The 21,439-nt window shown below is 43.3% G+C and overlaps 2 protein-coding genes across 2 annotated transcripts in view; one reads left to right on the top strand and one right to left on the bottom strand.

The window, feature by feature from the left end:
• The window catches only part of LOC311226914 (uncharacterized protein), a 40,807-nt gene that overhangs the window by 8,257 nt on the left and 11,111 nt on the right, over positions 1–21,439 (bottom strand). Inside the window, exon 2 of the mRNA XM_084312379.1 lies at positions 19,786–19,896. Within this exon, the coding sequence (XP_084168505.1) occupies positions 19,786–19,896 (111 nt within the window). The remainder of the gene's footprint in view (positions 1–19,785; positions 19,897–21,439) is intronic.
• LOC311226913 (uncharacterized protein) lies at positions 419–21,047 on the top strand. The gene is made up of 3 exons (XM_084312378.1): positions 419–927; positions 7,508–8,019; positions 19,794–21,047. Exons 1-2 carry the CDS (start codon positions 592–594, stop codon positions 8,006–8,008), a joined length of 837 nt encoding a protein of 278 aa, XP_084168504.1. The 5' UTR covers positions 419–591; the 3' UTR covers positions 8,009–8,019; positions 19,794–21,047.

Here is a 21,439-nt window from a genome sequence, read left to right as displayed (position 1 = left end):
CTCAGGTTTACCTTGGAATCTACCCACTTCCACAGCCAATGGCAGGGTGCCAGACCTCAACTGGGCCTTAACAGTACTATATATTTGCATATCTTGTATGTCACAAATGTAACAGTACTGTATATCTGTATGTCATAAATGTCATGATTAGATTAGATTTGTATATCTGTATGTTGTGTATGTCATAAATGTCATTATGAATTGAAAATGGGGGACCCTGATGTAAACAAGACGAAAGTCTTTCTCTGGTCTGCATCCTTAACAATTGTGTGTATTGAGCTGTACTGTACTGTACCCATTCTGCAATCTGTTCATTAGTTTCCAACCAATCAATCAAACAGTGAAGTGTAGTACAGTACAATGACGTAGGCAAGCGAAACCGAAAGTAGTTACTGTGTGCTCCATGCACTCGAGACGAGAAGTTATTTCTTTCTCTCACTCCTTTTCCTTCGAGACAGACGAGAAGAGAGTTCTCTCTCTCTCACTCATTTTCATTGTCCTCCAGAAGGAGAATAAATTCGCCGATCTGCGGATTTATGCACGGAATAAATTGTTCGCTTATTTTCGTTTCTCAATCCAACTCTTTCCGCCATGAAGGTGCAAACACTACGACTGGAGGCATTGTCGGCGCTCTTGAATACCAGGGTGGAGCACAACAGCACTGATGCATTGCAGCTGTCTCCTCAGGATTTTGTCAACATCGTGACCCTCAGGCAGTTTTACATGCAAGAGGGCGGCGAGCAGATGGAGTATCCTAGTTTAGGGACTCTGTCCGTGGTCGATGGCGAGGACTTGTACAGGGGTCCTGTCTCGCAGCGGACGGAAGAGGGATCCTTGGCTTCAATGCCAGAATCTAGAATGACGCTGAAAATCAACCTCGAGAATTTCTTTCATCCTCACTATGACTTTGATTTCACAAATATTAAGGTAAGGAGATATAGATAGATAGATAGAAAACTTTATTGCCATTTCAACACATGGTTGATTGGGATTTGTCTTGGTGCCAGCTCATACAGTACATTATAAAAACATACAATATAAAAACACAAGAATACATGCAATACAATCCCCACAATACAAGTTTTACACAAACAATTAAAAAGAAAAAAATGCTACAGTACCTCAAATAAATAGCTCAGTGTTCCAGTTTAAAGTGCATATTGCCTTAAAGTGCCTGTCAGCTGGTGCTGCTAGCCCTTGTGGTGCAAAGTGCATGTATATTGGGCTTTTACTAGTTGTTCTGGAATGTACGTGGTTGTTGTTGTGACTACGTGAGTAATAATTAATTTCCCCGCCCAGAGTTCTCCTTGAGAGCGTGGCGTTGTCTGGTTCTGCAGCTGGGGGGGGGGGGGGGGGGGCTGTCAAAGTGGCACAGAGTTCAGGGCGATGACATATTGGCCACATTTATATATAAAATAAGCATGGCAGTGGTGGAAGAAGTACACAGTTCCTTTACTTAAATCAAAGTAGAAATACCCAGATAAACGAGTACTCTGGTAAAAGTCCTCCATTCAAATTCTAATTAAGTAAAAAGGGACGTTTTTGCTAGTGAAGGTACTTAAATGTCTAAAGTAAAAGAAATAAGATAAAGCAGGGCTCGCAACTCATTGGTAGTTCCAAGGTGTTTTATTTGACAAAAAAAGGCAGATGCGACGTTTCGACCCTTCTGGTCTTCTTCAAGCATGAAGACAACACAATACTGACATCTTTTTTTTCACCAACAGGACTTAATGAGGACTTTGACATTAGACCTTATTTGTAAATTTAACTTATAGAGGGAGACAGTCAATGGACTTTGTTTTTGTTTTTTGTTTGTGTTTTTTTCATTTTTGTTTTCAGTGACTAACACTGCTGCCTATCTGTAAATGATGTCCTAATGTTGTGTTTAACATAGATATTTCTCAAATCTTCTAAAAAATGTCAAATGAAAAGAAATTGTTACTTAATTATGTATAGAATGTATCATGCAAATATTGGGACCGCCCCTGATCACCAGGTGGGGCTGATAATCAATTTAGTTCACTTCCTGTATAAAAAGATGTCAGTATTGTGTTGTCTTCATGCTTGAAGAAGACCAGAAGGGTCGAAACGTCGCATCTGCCTTTTTTTGTCAAATAAAACACCTTGGAACTACCAATGAGTTGCGAGCCCTGCTTTATCTTATGTATTACTGTTTTTACAGTTTGGCTCAGCACCAACAAACGGAGGATGTGCGTTATTTATTTTTTCTAAAGTAAAAGAAAAACATTCTACATGACGTTGGCGTATTCTAGTGCTTGGGCAATCAACCCTCGATCCATTGGCCTCTAAAGGTTGTGTTAAAGTGGTATGTGTCACTGGTCCAGTATGCTGTTCTCATTAAATGTTATCTTAAAGTGGTATGTGGTCAAGTTATGCTGCTCTGATTACATCCTCTTAAAGTTGACAGGCTTCAAATGTGAAAGTATATAATCTTCATAAATGTTTGCCATTTTTTCAATGCAAAATATTTGTCTTCTGTAACTAACTAATGGGTTCAGATAAATGTAATGGAGTAGAAAATACAATATTTTCTTTGAAATGTAAAGGAGTAAAAATATAAAGTTCCCTAAAATGAAAATACTTACATAATAATAATACACTTTATTTGTATAGCACATTTCATACAAGAATTGCAGCTCAAAAGTGCTTCATAACAGAAAAAGGACAGGCACAGAATGAGCACATAAAAGGTGCAGACATAAAATCACAGTTTTTCACATTTAGGATCTAACATCCCAATAGGCCACCTTGTTTATAGTTTGATTCTATTGCAGTTTTAAAATAGACAATAACAAAAAGAGTAAAATAGAATAGACAGAGTAAAATAGTGCAATATTGCAGTGCAATCAAATAGAATAGAATACAGTAAAATTATGCAACAATAAAATTATTCTGAATTACAGAATACCTTGATCTATCCTTACCTTGAAACCCACACAGTTCACCAGACAGTTTTAGAACCTGTAATAAAAAGTAATAAAAGAGTAAAATAGAATGGACAGAGTAAAATAGTGCAATCTATAGTATAATAATCAGCAGCATACTGTATTAAAAGGTGAAGAGGTAAGTTTTTAGCTTACTTTTGAAAATAATGTAAAGTACAAGTAGCTCGAAATTGTACTTAAGTACAGTACTTGAGTAATAAATATACAATGTACAGGTGATTAAACTGGGTATAAGATATATAAATTAGTACTACTGAGTAATAGTGCAAATCAGATGCATGTAGAGTTGTAGTATTAATATGATATTATACAGTGATACATGTATAAATACCCTATGGTAGTAACTTAGTCATACTGGCCAGCAGTGTAGTAAGAGTAGGTAAGGCATGATATGTACATATATAGATATAGTATCTACAGATATGTAAAATGATTATGTGCAGGTATGTACAGACAGGTGGATAGATATATACACAGTAATAATATAAATATATATATATATTATATATAGTATATACAGCATTATTGTACATGCTATCATACAGAAAATCATGTCAGAGCAGAAAGAAAACACTGGTGGTGCACTGGCCAGTAAACAACGCAGACCTAACTTCACCGGTGCAGAGGTAGTTTTGCAAAGAGTAGAAGATAAGCGTGACATCTTATTTAGTAGTGTCAATATGGGGTACAAGGCCACCAACATTTTATGAGATTGAGGTTAACGTGACGGGTGAAGTTAATGTGGTGTGTCAGGATAGGGGCGCCCAGCTGCTGTGTCGAAATACATCCAGTGTCTTTTCAGCAGTCCGACGCTGCGCTTGACGATGGAATGAGTGTGAACATGGTGCACAGTGCACACCCAGCCACAGAGCTCTTCCGTAAGATTCATGTGCACCTCTTGGGAAGCGGGAGATGACGTTGAGCAGGTGGTTCTGGGCGTCACAGAGGATTTTTGAACGTTGATCGAGGTATTGCTTTCTATTGAGATGTGGAAACTCATCTGGGGAGGGTGCCTCGATGTGCACATACATGCAGTCAATTGCGCCGATGGTATTGGGCAGCAATGGCATGGAATGCTCTCTTGACCGTTGTTCAGTATATGGGAATTGGATGTATTGTGTGGCCAGTTGTATGATACCATCCACGACTCGCTGGAGGCTAGGGGTGGGGGGAAAAATCGATACGTAGTAGTATCGCGATACTTTGCGTGGCGATACTGTATCGATACAGGGACGCCAAGTATCGATATTTAATTATTCATAAAAAAATTTAATTATTATTTTTTGTATAAGGAAGTTGCATTGTTCATTTCAATACCTGTAATAGTACAGTAGTCCACACACACACACACACACACACATGTGCATTCAGTTTATTATTAAATTATTGAAGTGAGATGAACAGACTGAACTTTATTTTATTAGATAAAACATGTTGACAAAGTTTAACTTTGCAGTTATTTGTCACATCACGTGCAACATCATGATACCAGGAATGTTTCTCCACTGGCTCTTACAACGTGCACACATAAAACCAACAATAAAAAATAACAATAGAGAACAAGATGGTATATGGACTATTAATACGAAATGGCTAATATATAGCCTACATGAAAGGAATGGGATGTGCTGAGAGCAGAATGTAGATGTGTCCATTCTATTCCACTATGGCTATATCCGCGCAATTGAGTTTGTAGAAGGATGTCTGTAGAATTTATATGAACGCAATCACCCTTAATTACATGGGCGCATTCCAATCTGACTGCTTTTTAGCGTTCTTAAATCCTGTTCTTAGCTAAGAACAAATCCCAGATGAAAAACCATTCAGGAATGCCAGAATTGTCCCGGGAACTTCACAAGTGGAGTTAAGAAGAAATGTGTTTGTAACCTTTTCTTAACACTTTGGGTGCCGGGAACCGTCTTTAGACGTCTTTGCTGGCCATGCTAAAGTTGCCGGAGGACGCGTTACGTCGTCCTTATATCAATATTTCAAAAATCTGCGATCGGATTCATATGTCCCCTCCGCTGGCCTGAGATCCACCAGCAGGACCCACTGAGCTCTCTGGCGGTTCAGGAGCGCCATCTGGTGGCCGATCGGCGCAATCGCCAAACAGGATGTGGCATAGAGGTTGTGCTAGATGTCCGTAGTACTTCCGGGCGCTCGCTATAGGTCATGGGACTCTGGCTCGTCACGCTACACAGTGATCGATTGGCAATAACTCGATAAACAACATTATTTGGACGTATATACCATTATACAAGCTGGAGATGGACCGGGTAAAAATATATCCCATAATGATAAGATTTCTACTCTACGATGATCGCCCAACGGCGCGCGGAGACTGGGGTGAGTTTCAGCGTGTAACGTTACCGTCTTCGATACTAACTGCTATTATCAACATTTGACCCACATTAGATGATTGGTATAACGCTGCCCACGGAATTATAAACGCCCCCTCGCCCATCCGGTCAACATCAGATGACGTGTAGTAACTTCTAGAAGTACGTCTAGTTGGAATTTTTTATATCGCGCTGATTGCCATCAAACTGTATTTCATCATCAATATAATGCATTTGGGGCAGGGTTAGAAATTAACATTTTTTTTCAAGGGCTTTTTTTGCCCCCCTTAATTGATTTTTGGGGGCTTTTTTTTGTATTTCGGGGGCACTGAATTTTTATGATAAACGGTAGGGGTGGGACGGTTCACAAAATGGACGGTTTGGTTCATATCACGAATTTGGGGTCACGGTTTTCAGTTCGATATACGTTAATTTTTATTAAAAAAAATTTAACACTCAAATCTAAAAGTCAAGATAGACTGCGCTCACAAATTATAACACTGGGTGCTGAAATCCCGTCGAGTATAATAGAAAAAGAAAGCAATACGCTTGGACCAGCACTCACAGATTTTGGTATATTTAATGGCAGCCTGAAACAAACATGTTTCGGAACATAATCGTTCCGAAACATGTTTGTTTCAGGCTGCCATTAAATATACCAAAATCTGTGAGTGCTGGTCCAAGCGTATTGCTTTCTTTTTCTATAACACTCAAATCTAAACATGTTTCTCATTTATTAAAAATAAAATAAAAGGTTTACAGTGTTTACAGCCTTAAATAATGTTTGGCACACAAAGACCGAACTGACTGAAAAATATAGGCTACATTTGTCAAAGTATTAATTTAGTGCAAACAAACAATATGCTCAGCCAGCACTAGACTTTCCTTTCTTTAATTAATATAAACACACAAAAACAATGTCAACCATGTTTAAATTCCCTGCTTGTCAGTTCTTAATGGAAAGATTCGTTTTCTGCTTGAAATTATTATGTTTCTGTCTACATATATTTAGACTAACATTATTTAAATATTGAGTGCAACTGTGGTGGATTACGTAATTCGGTGAGTTGGAACTATCTATGGGTTGGCGCCGGGTCCCCACGGACATTTTAGCGTGTGGCACCGCCACCTTCAGCTCCGGTCACGTTAGGAGCAGTTCATAACGTCAACAAGCAGCGCGAAAGCGGCAATAGTCCCGGTTGGAGTTAGTAAAACACAGTTGTATGTTAGCCTTCTTGGATGTTGAATAAACGCCTATCATTGTCTTTAAACACCCCGCCTCTCAGACTCCCATTTCCTCCTCTGCTACAGTAGCTAGTAGCTACGGTGTTAGCTGTTGTTGTGAAGGGCTAGCTAGCTAACAGCTACAAACATTGTACAAACTGCTAACGCTATGGCAAGATGTGTGTAGGCCTATGTAATGTTAATGGCTATGTTTTTAAAGTCGTAATGAAGATTGATTTATATTGTGCGTGCCATTTTTACACAAACTAACTAGCACCTGGCTGCTGCTGCTGCTGCAGCCAGTGCAGAACACCGGCTCCGCCAAATGATTTTTTTTATTTGCGCGTCATCTGAACCGTATACGATACACAGACGCTCCATTACCGGATAAATATATATATATAATTAGTAAACTGTCGGGGGCATTAAGTGCCCCCCTTAACTGATTTTCGAGGGCATTTTATCCATTTTCAAGGGCATTATGCCCCAAGCCCCCGTTAATTTCGAACCCTGATTTGGGGCTATATATCACGTTCTGGAGAAAGCTGCAGAAAGAGATGAAAACATACTTATACATTAGACCATACTTTACTATGAATATGTGAATGAAAAAGTTTAACGTTGCTACACAATGAACAATACATATAGGACTTTGAATGGGCCCTAATAATGGCAATGTAGCAATAGAATTTAAAAAGTTATAGCCCTGCAAAGAAGGGGACTTTCTCCATAGACAAATAGCGCTGGCAATCTATGGTATATCATGAATTTAACCTTAGGCAGCCAAAGTGTTAACTGCATTCAGGAAGGAGGTCCAATGTGAATAGCCAAACAAAATCTGATCTGAGTTGAGCACTAAGGCTTGCAGTGTGAACGTAGCTGACCTTCTCACTCTGTATTTCCGTCGGTCAGCCAGTTAAGTTACTCTTTCTTTCCTTTCCTTTCTCATATTCTCCTCCCTCTATCCATCTACCCTAGGGCGGTGACACCAGGTTCACGCGGGGGGGCGAGCAGTATTTGCGCCCCTTAGGCTGGAACCGATTCGCCCTGCGGGTCCCGAACAACGAGGGCAGCTGGCTGGGAAAAGGGAGCGATGCCTGGCCTGTGTCCTACCATGGCTACAAGATGGACGGCTCTCACGGAACCGTCTCGGCCGACCGCGAGAATCCTGCCGACGAGCCCGGGGTTCTGGACCCCGGCGCGGGCGCCGTCGGCGCTGCAGGCGTGAGGGGCAGGGGAGTCTACTCCGCGCTGGACATCAAGATCGCCGAGAGATTCTGCAAGACGTTCAGGTGCAGCGCGGATGGGAAAACCTACAAGGTGGTCCTTCAGAACCGGATCAACCAGCAGAAGAGAGTGCAGTGCCAGAGAGCGGACTACTGGCTGGTCCATGTGCCCGAGGGCTCCACCGACGTGGAGACGAGGGCTATAGTGCAGGAATCCCTCCGCCCCTATGGGCTGCTGCTGAAGCAGGTGTAGCGCTCAAGAAGGTGAGAGGCTCTTCAATTTCAAAGAAGGGAATCCGTGCATGCAGATCCATCCCTTTGTTTATACTATCTATATAATTATATCTACTCTATACTTAACCCCTTAAGCCTGAGCGGTCCGGTACCGGTACGAAATTAATATCACATCATAAATGGATCAATACAGTCTGTAATAATTAATGTTGTGTTTCTTTTTCAAATGTAGCCAAGAGTAAAGACCCTAACCCTATCAAAACAGCAGTCAAATTGTATATTTTCCAGCACTACGTTTGTTTACCAATGTCTTATTAGCGAAATATGAGTTTATAAATATCTCTGCAGCATCCCAGCGGAAACCGGATTAATTAGACGTGAGGAAGTAACACGTCATGAAAACGGTGTAGTCCTAAGAGAGAAGAGACCCAGGGCTTTCAATGGACATCGAAAATTTCATAAAACTACACTACCCAGCTCACACCAGCCTCTGTCAAAGCTAGGGATGGGAATCGAAAACCGGTTCCCGTTGGGAGCCGGTTCCTAATTGTCCGATTCCTGGAATCGCATGCCTCTGTGACTATCGATTCTTCTTATCGCTGCCATGTTTTCCAGATCGTTGCGCATTTAAAAACAATAACGTTAGCGTTAGCATGCGGCCATAGAGCAGACTATTTGATTCCTTAAGGCAGGGGTCGGTTTGCCCACGGGCCAAATTTTCCCCAAGCCATTGTGTCGCGGGCCAATGATAGTGAATTTTTTTAACTCTGTCAAAAAAAACGACATATACATGTTTGCACTGTCTTTTTTCTATTATAAAGTGCCTCTCACACAGTGCATAAAGGCCTCTACATGCTACAGCAAATTCAAAGCAACTTCAACACAACATCGGCGCGATTTCAGCGCGCTTGTTGCAGACAGTCTTGTAGACTGTGTTGCGAGGACGTTGCGTACCTGTCTCCAAAATCTAATCTAAAGACCCGTTGCGTTGGTATTGCGTAGCAGTGATTGGTTGGTAGTGAATGGGGGCGGGGCTGTCTGTCACTTCTAGTGTTTTCCTGGCTCGAGACCAAAAGAAAACTTTCTGACAGGAGCTCGAGACCAAAAGAAAACAGGAGCTCGATAGCTAGTGTATTGTTTCATTACACTTGTTTAATTGTTTGTTTAAAATGAATCAAATGCAGGAACGTATTGCAGAGGAGGTCCGAAAGTACCAACATTTATATAATAGCGGGTCTAAAGACTACAAGGATAGCATTATGACGATGAATCCGTGGAAGGAGATTGGGGAAACAATGGGGATGGACTGGGTTGATGTGGCGATATAACTATATTACACTATATACAAGAACACAAGCGAAAACAAACATAAACAGGGCTATTATTATACTAACGATGTATGGTTGAGAAGGGAAATCCGTTTGTAATTGCTAGAGTGCGCACCTTCGGCTGCCCAAAGTATTCAGGCGGGCTGGGCGCGCTCGAGCCGCACATCCGGGGTACATTTTGTTGCATCATAGGCTGCGCGTTGATTTTGCAGAAGCATAAAGGTAATGTGTCTGCAACACCGTTGCTTTGTCGATGTTGTGTTGAAGTTGCTTTGAATTTGCTGTAGCATGTAGAGGCCTTAACACATGAACAGATCAGTCATTTGATTTTAATGCAGGTGCTCGCATTATAAATCGAGATCAGTAGGGTGCATTTGATTTGAAGCACCACGGCTGGTGTATTATACATCGAATGTATTATTATTATTAAAACACAACACTCACCATATTGCAGGCAGCCCTGCCCTGGACTTATTATTGTTTCTGCTTCGGTCCTCCAAAATCCATGCTAATGTTTGAAACATGTTAAATGTCCACTCGCGTTGAATGCCCACCCAACTTGAACACAGTTGCTTGCTTCCTCGTGTTGCCATGTCACCGGTTGCTTATTGCGAGAGTTACCTGATAAACCCGTATTTTAAGAATGACTCCTGTTTATTAAAAGAAGCTTTATAGGTCGTAGGCTCCTCTTCTGGCTCATCAGTTGGTAGTTCCCCGTTGCAAAGAAGTTATTCAAAGACGTTTGTTTTGTTTTTGCAAACGTTCGCTCGCCGGCATCCCAAACGCGTCTATATTAAAGCCAGCCCAAGAGTGCTTCCGCATTCGCCTGATTGGCCCTGGTGAGTGCTGTGCGTTTGTGGGGCATCAAAAAGAGAATGCGCATTGGCGTTACCGGCGAATGCGCGAATGCAGAAGCACTCTTGCACTCTTGGGCTGGCTTTAATATAGACGCATCCCAAACGCGGAAGTGAAAGTGAAATTCCATTGGTTCTCCCAGTCCACGTGATCATTTCTAGCATTTCAATTGGCTATAGTGACAGCCATAGATATGATGAATAGATAGATACAGCTTCACAAAGACACTATCTCTCGATATAAAGCTGGGAACGAGGTTACAAAGACACTCTGGCGTCACGACGAGTGAATATTTCCTGCACGTAAAATAAACATCATATTCTCAAAATAACCTGACGGGCCAGAAATTATTGCTGGCGGGCCCATTTCGGCCCGCGGGCCGCCTATTGCCGATCCATGCCTTAAGCCTTAAGGGCTTGAAATTGCCTGGGTTTTGGTCATATGCTCCCGAAATGCTCCCGCTGTTTGACTGCTTCTATGTGCATAACTGTAGTTACAGGTCGTTATTCAATAGATTAAATTAGTTTAAGAATAAAAGAATTCAATAAATAAATAAATAAATAAATAAATAAATAAATAAATAAATAAATAAATAAATAAATAAATAAATAAATAAATAAATAAATAAATAAATAAATAAATAAATAAGAGAATCTCAAATACATTATTTTATTTAAGTGTAGGTTAATCTTTATTTTTACAGTTTTTGTATTTTTCTGACATGGGGGCTCAACAATAAATGACAATCAGAAATGTCAAGTTGCATGTTGTTATTCCCAACCAGCTTAGTTCTGTTGCATTTCCAATTTATTTATTTAAATTATAAATGTATCAGGGATCGATAAGGGAATCGACAAAGAATCGGATCGATAAGCAGAATCGATAATGGAATCGGATCGATAAAATCAATTCCCATCCCTAGTCAAAGCTGTTGAAAATATTATTAGCGAAAGATTCTGACATAATTTTTGTGATTATATCTCACGGGTCGAACAAACCTGAACGGTATTGCCATAAAATAGAACGTAGTTTCTATTCACTTTCTGTGAATGTCTAGAAAAAATTGGTCTCAATCTGATGAAAAATGGCGGAGCTATTTACATTATAAAAAAGTTACTGTACTTACAGTAGATTTCATTCACGGTCTTTGCTGCCCTGTTAGGGGCGCCTGGTGGTACTAAATCCAGATTTAACTCTGCCAGTGGAAAGAGGAGATTTGGCCTGATCCATAGTTCTGTATCGTTAGTGGCTTAGCTTGGCATCACTACTGCACTATCTCGCGTACGTGCACGCGTACTGAATAAACCACAAATGTACCTCTAATACCATTATTAGTCTGACCACACCCCTCATCAGCTTACCTTCATAAGCAGGTGTGTGGTCACCTGCTCTCCTCCTTCTCGCTTTCACCACAAGGAAGAAGTGCCTCGGTAGATCCCCACACTTGACACCATGATGGAAGAAATTGGATTAGGAACAGCTTGGGAAACAAGGATACGTTGACATCATATCTTTATTTTCTCTCTCACTATTTTCGAGAAAATACGGCGATATTGTCTTCGTACTGGAGTGTCTAGAAGATGATGATCATTCTAAAAACCCTCCACCGGTTTTCGTATTGGGAGCACGCCGCTGCATGCTTCTCAACTGCAGTTCCTTGCTGTGTTTGTTGGGGTGAAACCTGTCAGGCCACAGCTGAACTGTCGGACATGCCGCTGTTGTGAGGAGCGGTGCGTTCCAGGTTGGGTGAGTAGTGTTTGCTGGCGGGCTCCACTTGTCTGTTAGTGCTATGGGGGCTACTTGACAAAGTTTATGGAAACCGGCCCCAGGCTAGGGTCCTTTGTTTAGCCGCCTAGGCGACAGAAGGCCTTGGTCTGGCGACCATTATAGTTTTAACTAGTGGGCCGCGACCATTGACACTGGTGATCCCTGTGTGTTCTGGACGAGTGGATTCTCTCTGTCACCGTGTTAAGACCCCATCTTTCATATCCAAATGAGAGTATTCCTTCACGAGGGGATATGTGCATGTAATGTGCGATAGCGGCAGATTCATGTTCAAAGTCAGCTATACAGGCCAGTTGGTACTGTGCTGATTCCGCCGGACGTGGTAATGTCACCGTTGTGAAGCGGTGTTGACGTCTTGTTTTCTCTTTTCTCTTAAAAAGTGAGGAGGGTTCAGAACGGCGGCCTGTCTGGGTGAGTGTTATGTCATTGTTTACATGTTCATAGCTTACGGTTAGCCGGTCAGTGGCCTGGCGCGGGGTAGCTTAGCTTCTCGCGCGCCGCCGGGAGCTCGCTTCTGATCGCGTGCGTCGTTAGATCGGCGTCTCGCGAGCGGAAGCAATAGCACCCGAACGGTTGGAGCAGCCGTTAGCTTGATGCTATTCTGTTGAACGTGCTTTGATTTTAACATGTTTTACACTCTTGACCACGACGTCATCCTTGACAGGGGATGTTCGTCGACCCTGCCTGAGCCTAGACACGGATTGCGTCAACAAAGAGGACTGTAGCGACTGGTGGAGCGGCGACGCTGCCCGGATCGAACAACACAGGACGGCTGTGTTCTACGGTGTCTTGTGACTGCACTTCGCTGATCTGCGTTCTGGGTAGGTACGGGGTTGGCCAGACCTCATAACACGTCTTCTGGTTTTACTTTGCTAAATGTATTGTGAATAACGGTGTTTTTTCCCAAAACGTGTGTTGTTGCAATGCATTTGGGATACGTTGCGGGTTGTGTGTGAGCTGTTTTTGTCACTGGCAGTTAGCTTCTCCGTGCAGATCGTGATGTATTGATCTGGTTGTTGTGTGAGAAACATCATGGTGTTTATGTGTACCGTGTACTCACTACTAAGGCAACTAACCTATGAAGCTATGCTTGGTGACAAGTGAGTAAAAGAATGTTCTTTCTCAGACTGTAATGACAATGAACAGTGAGTTCACACATTAACAGGTTTTCCTGTTTTAACTGGCCGTATTGAGGGTAAAATAGGAGGATTGTGTTTTTCCCCCCCGGTTCCCTGGGGACTTTATCACCTCCTATCAGACATGTTGTGCATTAATTGTGTCTTTTGTGTGGTAGGGATACGATGTAACTCTTAGCTTGATGGCTGAGGTTGTGCTAAATCTGCTGGAGAAACGTATTTCCTAAAGGGAAATTGGTTTGGTTGCTGTCATGTGTGCTTAGCAAGGCCTGTGGTCGATACTAATCAAGAATGATGTATTCTCTCATTGTGAAAAAAACGGCGTTCCTCTGTTGAGTGTTTTTGCCATTTTTTGTAGGTGATGATGGGTTGTGTGTGTCATGTGACCTACAACTGGGTTGTACTGGCCACAGAAGCACATGTGTATGTTGGACCAGGGTTCTTAGAGCCTTCTCTATTCTGTGTTTTTCCTTAGTAAAAATCAGATAGCAGGTTAGCTCATGCGCTGTGTGGAGCTGTGAAACGCTTCATAGAGCTGACTATGACTGTGTCATATTCTCTTTTTGTCGTTACGTCGTATCATGGGTGTGGGGTCGTAAAGGGGTGAACTGGTAACCTTTCCTCTCCCCATTGTTCTGTCGGTCAGGGGTACACCCCCTGTCCTTCAAGGTTCCCGTCACGTGGCGGTTCGGCACGTTACGGGGGGGGGGGGGGGGGAGGGAGTTCCTGGTCCCACGGCCTGGTATATTGGGCGTGTGCACCGCAGGAATTCCCCCGCCATAGAGTACGTCACCGTGCGCGTCTCTGTTGGTAGGACTTCCGTGTGCTGTTCAGGTCCATGTGATGGATCTGTTTTCAGGGGGGGTGGTCAGGGCTCCTCCTCACCAAGCGCCTATTCAGGCCTTCTGTGAGTTCGGACTCCTTCTTCCATGTGAGGAAGCCTCCATCAGAGTACAGAGCCTTCCTCCTCAGATTGTCAAAGTGAGTGGACCCTCTAGACGGGTCCTTTTCTATTGTATGTATATTCGATTCAATTCGTTTATTGAGTGTGTATGGGTTCAGTGCCTCTTCCCCGGAGGCCCTAAAACCAGTTTTTTACATGGCTCGAGGTGCAATATATTCTTTTCAATCTGTACAGCTCGCGTGGGAAGTCTCTCTGGGGATCCCCGTCTCTTTCCTATGGGAGGGTGGTGGGATGTAAAAATGTGAACATTTTTTACCCCGGCTGTGTAGACTGGGATACATACTGTTGATGCTTCCTTCTTTCTATTCCAGAAGTGTTGGAGTTAGGGAGTGTCACACCCCTCTTGTCGTTCCCCTGGGCGCCTTGGGGATTCAATGACAGGTCTAAATAGCCTGTTCATTGATGGGGGTGTGTCCCGACGCACGTATAGTGCTAGCTCGCTGTAAACAGGCGATTGACTGGCACGCCTTGGTTGCTTGTGGTTGAAACAGCGTTTTTATAAAGCAACTGAGATGGGGGTTTTTCCTCTTCCGACGACCACATCCCATGACCTGGGTGGGTTGTCGACGGATTCTCGTTCATGTCTGGGGGATGATGACGGGATGGATCTGAACATATGTAGTGGGGTCTCACGCCCTTGGGGTGGGCCACCAGGCGCGGTTCGTCCGAACGTCTGGGTGGCGCCTTCTTTTCATGTTAAGATCAACACGCATATCTGCCCTTCTCCTGGAGTAGGCATGTCGGCGTGGTTAGGGCACGGGACTGGTTCTGGTCACGCTGGTCCAGATCAGTTGAACCCGTTGTCCGCCGGGGATGCAGATCTGCTGTTCTGGTACCCTGAGGGACTTGGGCTTTTTTCAGGGGGAAAAATGCCAGGTCGGTCTGGGTGTCACAGGGTTAAGCGCTATGGAGACCCTGGTTGGGTATGTTTTTACTCAGCACTGTCGTCATGGCTTACAGCCATGCCATTCTGTACGCGCTCGATCTCGTCGGATCTCGGCCGCTACACAGGTTGGTCCTGGTTAGTACTTGGTTGGGAGACCGCCGGGGAATACCAGGTACGGTGTGCTTAGGGGCTGGTTCTCCATTATTTTTCGCTCCTCTCTCACGCATGGCGAAGAGGGGCCTGTGGGGGTGGTTTTTTGACCTCCTCTGGTGACCCTGTGCTTCCCGTACCGCCAGGCCCGGTCCGAAGTGATGTTTGCGACCCGTAGGCCTGGGTTAACCCTTTTTGGAAACTGAAACACTTGTACTGCGGTATAGCCGGTGTATACCCGCAGGTGTGTTTTGGAGTTTTTTCTTGAGGGGTTATAGGAACAACCACCGCATTGGGTAACACCGAGGTGGTTGATTCCCTGGTGTGTTGGAGCAGTGTCAACTCCCGGGTTCACCGTTTGAGGGTGCCCCTGCACGTTCATGACGTCTGCCAATCGTGTCAGCCTTCTCTGCCTCGACCCCTCTGGGTGGGGGTGGTTAAATGGAGGCTTGGTCATGCAACACCGCCAGCTTACGCTCCTTCCGCCGGGGCGGCTGTGTTCAGCTGTCCCCTCTGGCGCCTGTCTCGTCCGCAGTCTCCAGGCTAGGGTTAACAGCCTGTTGCCTGGTTTTTCCCCGGTGCGCTGCCTGCTTCCGTTGGTTAACCTTTTTTGTGTGCTTACGGCCATGCTGACTGCCTGTTCTGCAGGGTCAGTGTGCCAGGCGGTGTACTATTGGGGGGACGGGGCCCGCTCAGCTTACGGCCATACCGACCTGAACACGCCCGATCTCGTCCGATCTCGGAAGCTGGGCAGGTTCTGGCCTGGTTGGTTCCGCCTGGGAATACCAGGTGCAGTAACTGAGGGGCCTTTGTCCGAATACGCTGGCGATGTGGGGGGCGGGGCACTACGTGCCCACCTGGTGGGGTCTTGATGCTGGCATCATGGACTTCTCCGGGCCCCCATTCTAGGGAGTCCAGTCCTTTTGGTGGGTCTGGGTCTTCCTTCGTGCTCCGCTGCTACGGCCTTGCCACGGGGTTGGGTTTGCCCTTGACCCCGTGATTCTGGGGGCAGTAACGAGGTTGTTCCTCCGTTCGTTCCCGGGTGGCATGCGGGTTGTGCGTGTGTGTAGTCGTGGGGTCAAGCCACGGTCTGCTCACCCTGTGCGTTGAGTTGCTTGAGTGCCTCTTCGCACGGTCGGGTCCGTCGCCCTCCCGTGACGTCCCTAATAGGGGGGCTACCCTCCATTAGGGGGGGTCGGGGGGGCTCGGCCCTCCCTGTTCTGATGGTTTTGGGGGGCTGTCAGCGGGGTGTATTTGTCAGCCAAGTGGCTCCGCTTGGCCTCCCTTGTGCAGTAGTGATGCCAAGCTAAGCCACTAACGATACAGAACGTTAGGTTATGACTATAACCAAGTTCTGTTAGTTAGGGGCGATGCTTGGCATCAGACGGCCGCTGCAGCCCTTGTCCTCACCTTGTGGTGAAAGCTTGGGAAGGAGGAGAGCAGGTGACCACACACCTGCTTATGAAGGTAAGCTGATGAGGGGTGTGGTCAGACTAATACTGGTATTAGAGGTACATTTGTGGTTTATTCAGTACGCGTGCACGTACGCGAGATAGTGCAGTAGTGATGCCAAGCATCGCCCCTAACTAACAGAACTTGGTTATAGTCATAACCTAACGATATATGACTTGGCCATAATAAGGTTATTTATAGGCCTGATATTCTATATTCATATTTCAAATTGCATGTGTCCGGATGTAAAAATTCAGTACTGCATCTACAAAACCCACTGTAAATCATCTGCCCTTTATTAATTTGCTTAGATTCTTTGTACACGTGATCTCAAGAAGGTGCTGAATGAGCTCAGTGGCAATTCTTCACGTGTGGTCAATGTTGGTGCATGGTGTTATTCACGGTCAAAGATGGAAAATAAAAGAATAATTGATATTCTCCTTTGGTTCATTACAATTGACTCAAGCATAGTAACAGACACAATATTCCTGATAGTGGGAATGCATTCCCAGAGGTCCATAGATGTCCCTAGATACCAAAAACATGCAAATGGACCTTGTAGAAGTGGAGAAACCTTCTATTTACTTAGGTATGTACTTTAAGGCACATTTTAAGAAAATATGACTAGGGCTTAACAGGTTGATTGGTATAGTCGTTTAGATTAGATTCAAATGTATTGTCATTATACAGCACAAGTACAGTACAACGAAAATAAGTTTGGCATCCAACCAGAGTGCAAATGTAACAGTAAAGTGCAATAGTAATATACAATGTACAGGTGATTAAAGTGGATATGAAATATATAAATTAGTACTACTGAGTATATGTAATGTATGTATAAAATTATCTATCATCTATATAATTATATATTGAGCGTATTATGATCAATTGGGAGTATAAGCTGTCAGTCATCAGACAGGTCGTAATTATGTTGTCAATTAACACTGATCAATTTGCGCAATGGGTGGTTTAAATATTTGTACAAAGGAGCACCTTGAGTGATTAGCAGTACATCTAGGAATACAGTTAGTTAAAGGAGCACCTTGAGTGATATGCAATACATTTAGAAATGCATGTAGTTTCTTGACTAGAACAAAGGTTTCTAAAAGTGCCTTGTGTGACAGTGAACTAATATGTAACCACTGCAGTAATGCTTATGTGAATATTTAGGTATGCATAAGTTGTTATACCACAGAATGTTTCTTTTGACTGATAAAACCAAAAGTCCAGTTGAGAACAACCTGCAGACCAGACACAGCACTCAACAGCAGAAGGGAAGGGCCTGCTCTGTGCTTCCATCTAGTGGCAATTGTTAGTATAAACAGTTTGTTTTTCTCTTGGTATAAAACTGTCCCTTAAAAATGTATAAATAGAAAAGTTCTGTACTTAACTAACCGGACCTTCAAACAATATTTGAAAAATAAATAAACAAACAAACGTTCTTACGGTCTTTTACTATTATATACCTTACCCCTATCCCACTATACTTGTACTACTATACCTATCTTGCTAATACGTCTATACTACTATGCACTAAAGAGTGTAACACTCAAGTTTGACACTATTTGACTAACAATGCCACTGACCCTTTGGCCGCCAGAGATGTACCTCTCCTTTTTTTTTTATATTTTTTTTTATTATTGCAGAACAAAAATTATTAAAAGTCAGTACTCAACACACAATGCATAATGAAACTTTCAGTAAAGGTGGTTAAAATACATGCAAGTACAGAAACAAGATAAAACAAAAATAGTCTATAATAACATTTTAACCGTATACAGTGTATATCCAGCGAAATTACAATTATATAAATGTTAGTATAGAATATACCCCTAATACCTATTTTCTAAAACCCTACACACATATGCTCCAGCTCGAACCCCCCCCTCTCGGACCCCCTCTTGGATAGTACCTCCATTATCCCTCACTCCTAACCAGACACTACCATTATAAGCTAGCTTTTATTCTCTCCACCACTTCTACCCACATTGACATTTTGGATTCATTGAGACCCAGAATTCTTGCTGTAGATATTTCTTGATATATCACATCGAGATATGTAAGAAACCACACTTTCCGGCACATTTTTTCCGGTTGAAACCAGCGTGATGCGATCAGTTTTTTAGCTACTGTGATACCCGATAAAACCAATCTCTTTAATTGTGGATTCACTGCAAACTCAAAAACATCATTCAATAGTAATACCGAGGGGTGTACAGGTATATTCCAAGATACGAGTATTGATAATTGTTGGGACACATCTTTCCAGAATGCCTTAACTGGTGGGCAGTCCCAATACATGTGCATAAATGTTCCTTCGTCCCCGTTTGTACATTGGGAGCATTTGGAGTCTTGTTTAAGCCCCATTTTGCACAGCCTTATAGGAGTCAAGTATGTCCTGTGAATATAGTTCAGATTGATTTGTTGATGATCCGGGTTCCTTGATGTAAGTCGGACATTTGCCCAGGCTCCTTGCCAATCAAAGTCATTTTCCAGGTCTGGTATATCCCTCCTCCAGACAGTGTCTAGTTGAAGGGTTTCATACGAGGACGTTAGTAATTGATAATAAAAACCTGATACAAAACCTCCCAATGTTTCTCTTTCATAGAAAAATTTGTGGTATCTGTGGTGTTCAATTGGTATGAGTAATGGAACACCGTGAGACCTCAGACAAAGTCGTAACTGTATGTAAAAAAGCCATGTGGACTCGGTGAGGTTAAACTTTGTGCATATTTCGACATAACTACAGAGGCCCTGGTTATTAAAAATATCCCCTAATGAGTGTATGCCTTGCTCTTCCCATATAGGGAATCTTATAGGGCGTTTTCCCATTAAGAGTGCATTGTTATTGAATATGGGAGTGTGATTATGCCATTCTTGAGGGTTAGGATATTTCTTTTGTGTTTCCCGCCATGTTCTGATTGCATGGGTAATTATGGGGCCAAATTCCCGCTCACAATGCTTGATTGAAAGTTTAGTGTGTGCTATGTCTTTCAGTCTCTGTGGGGCTACTATGGAGATGTACCTCTCCTGCGGACTTGTTCACAATTTCTAAGTCTCTTTGGATAAAAGCATCAGCAGCTAAATGACTAAACGGACCTGCAAAATGACCTTTTAATAATATCGGATTTTGATTTATCCATCCATTCAATGATTAATTCACATTGTTAATTTGTTCTTGCACATGTGCTGTACGTGTTGCACAGTGTAGTGGTATAATTATTCCCCTTTTGCACGAACCTACGCAGACTCCGAGGACGAGGGACGCGGTGCAGAGGAGAACGGCGGCAGGAACGGTGCAGATCAGCAGGGTCCAGCATGGCGCTCTGTCCGACACCTCCCCTCCACCGCCTGGAAACACAAAACCACCGTGGGAGTTAAGACTCCCTTCCCCCTCTCTTTGATGATCTCCCTCACCCATCTTTCCTTCCTACCCCCATCCATCCCTCATTCTTAACCCCAACAAACCCGTTCCTGTGACCCCCACCCCTTCCAGTTTTGTATGTATAAAGATGTTTGAAGATCCGGTGAGGAGTCTCTCTTTCTGTAGTGTCCTAGCTAAACATTTCGTTGAGTCATCCAGCCTAACTGACTATTTTGTATTGATACTTTGATAAATAAATAATATAAATCGTATTAACCAGGTCACTTTTGACTGAGAAAGTTAATAGCTTTGGCTATTTCCACCACACCACACACCAGAACTACATGCTATTAGATCAGCGGTTCCCAAACTTTTTTGGCCGTGCACCCCCTGTCACCTCCCGACCTAGCTCGCGCACCCCCCAATGGGTTTCTGTTAGAAAAAATTGTTGCTGGTCTCCGTGCACAGATTTAATTTTTTATTTTATCTCTTCCCACGGCGACTATGGATAGGGAATTTCTTTATTTAATTAAAATGTTCACGACAATACTCTGCCAGCATGTTTAATATCCATAATACTAAAGGTTTGACTAAGATTTGTATGACATTTTATTGTAAAAAAAAACAAAAACATTTTTTTTACCACCTTTTCATGTCACGCACCACCTAGAGGGCGCTCGCGCACCACAAGGGGTGCGCGCACCACAGTTTGGGAACCACTGTATTAGATAGAAGTGCCTTACTGTACCACAAAGGCATACATTTTTAGATTGTGGGTCTCCACCAGGGGGCATCGAACCCCCAGACTGTCAGTGTTAGTGCCATGCACAACAGTGTGAAAAGATATACCGAACATGCTCATGATATTTGGTATTGGTGCTTTTTTCCTCCATCAATATTCGAAAGCTGTATACCCTTTGATTATTGCCTTTGTCCAAGTTCATCATTCTACCTAAGGTTGACCATGGTGGAGGGTTGTGAATGGGTATTGAACTGCTAATATGGACGACCACACTACACACTAACACTACTACTTCTCTTTATAGGTATTTTGTATTTCTTGTATTCATCCTATCTGCCACTGATTCAAAATGCCAAGTTTTCTGACCTGAACATAATAAAGTGATTCTAATGCAGATTTTGGCTTGTGTTATATCATGTCATTTATGGGAGGTAACTAGTATGTGCAAGAGCTGTCATTATTTGATTTTTGGCAGACCCTGAATAAATTATGAGCCCTTCACTAGAGTGAACCGAAGGCTAACGGACAGCAGCCTGCTGTCCTGGTCTGACATTACGTCATCGTCCTCCCAGGCCATCCCATATAGCACAACGTACACACGCAAAATGCCCAAACTAACCAGAGGGGATGTCGTAGTTTTGGCACTTTGCCCTGTAGGACAGAGTAAAGACCAAAACTGCGAAGGCCACACCATCTGTAAGCACCTTTGTTCAATTAATTAAGGAGCTGAACTGTTTGATCTACACCACCACTCCACAACATAGGTTCACCACTGTCAAGCCACAACC

Source organism: Notolepis coatsorum (genome assembly GCF_963971535.1).
Source record: "Notolepis coatsorum genome assembly, chromosome: 4".
In the NCBI taxonomy this organism is placed as follows: domain Eukaryota; kingdom Metazoa; phylum Chordata; class Actinopteri; order Aulopiformes; family Paralepididae; genus Notolepis; species Notolepis coatsorum.
This window is presented reverse-complemented; position numbering and strand designations above follow the sequence as displayed.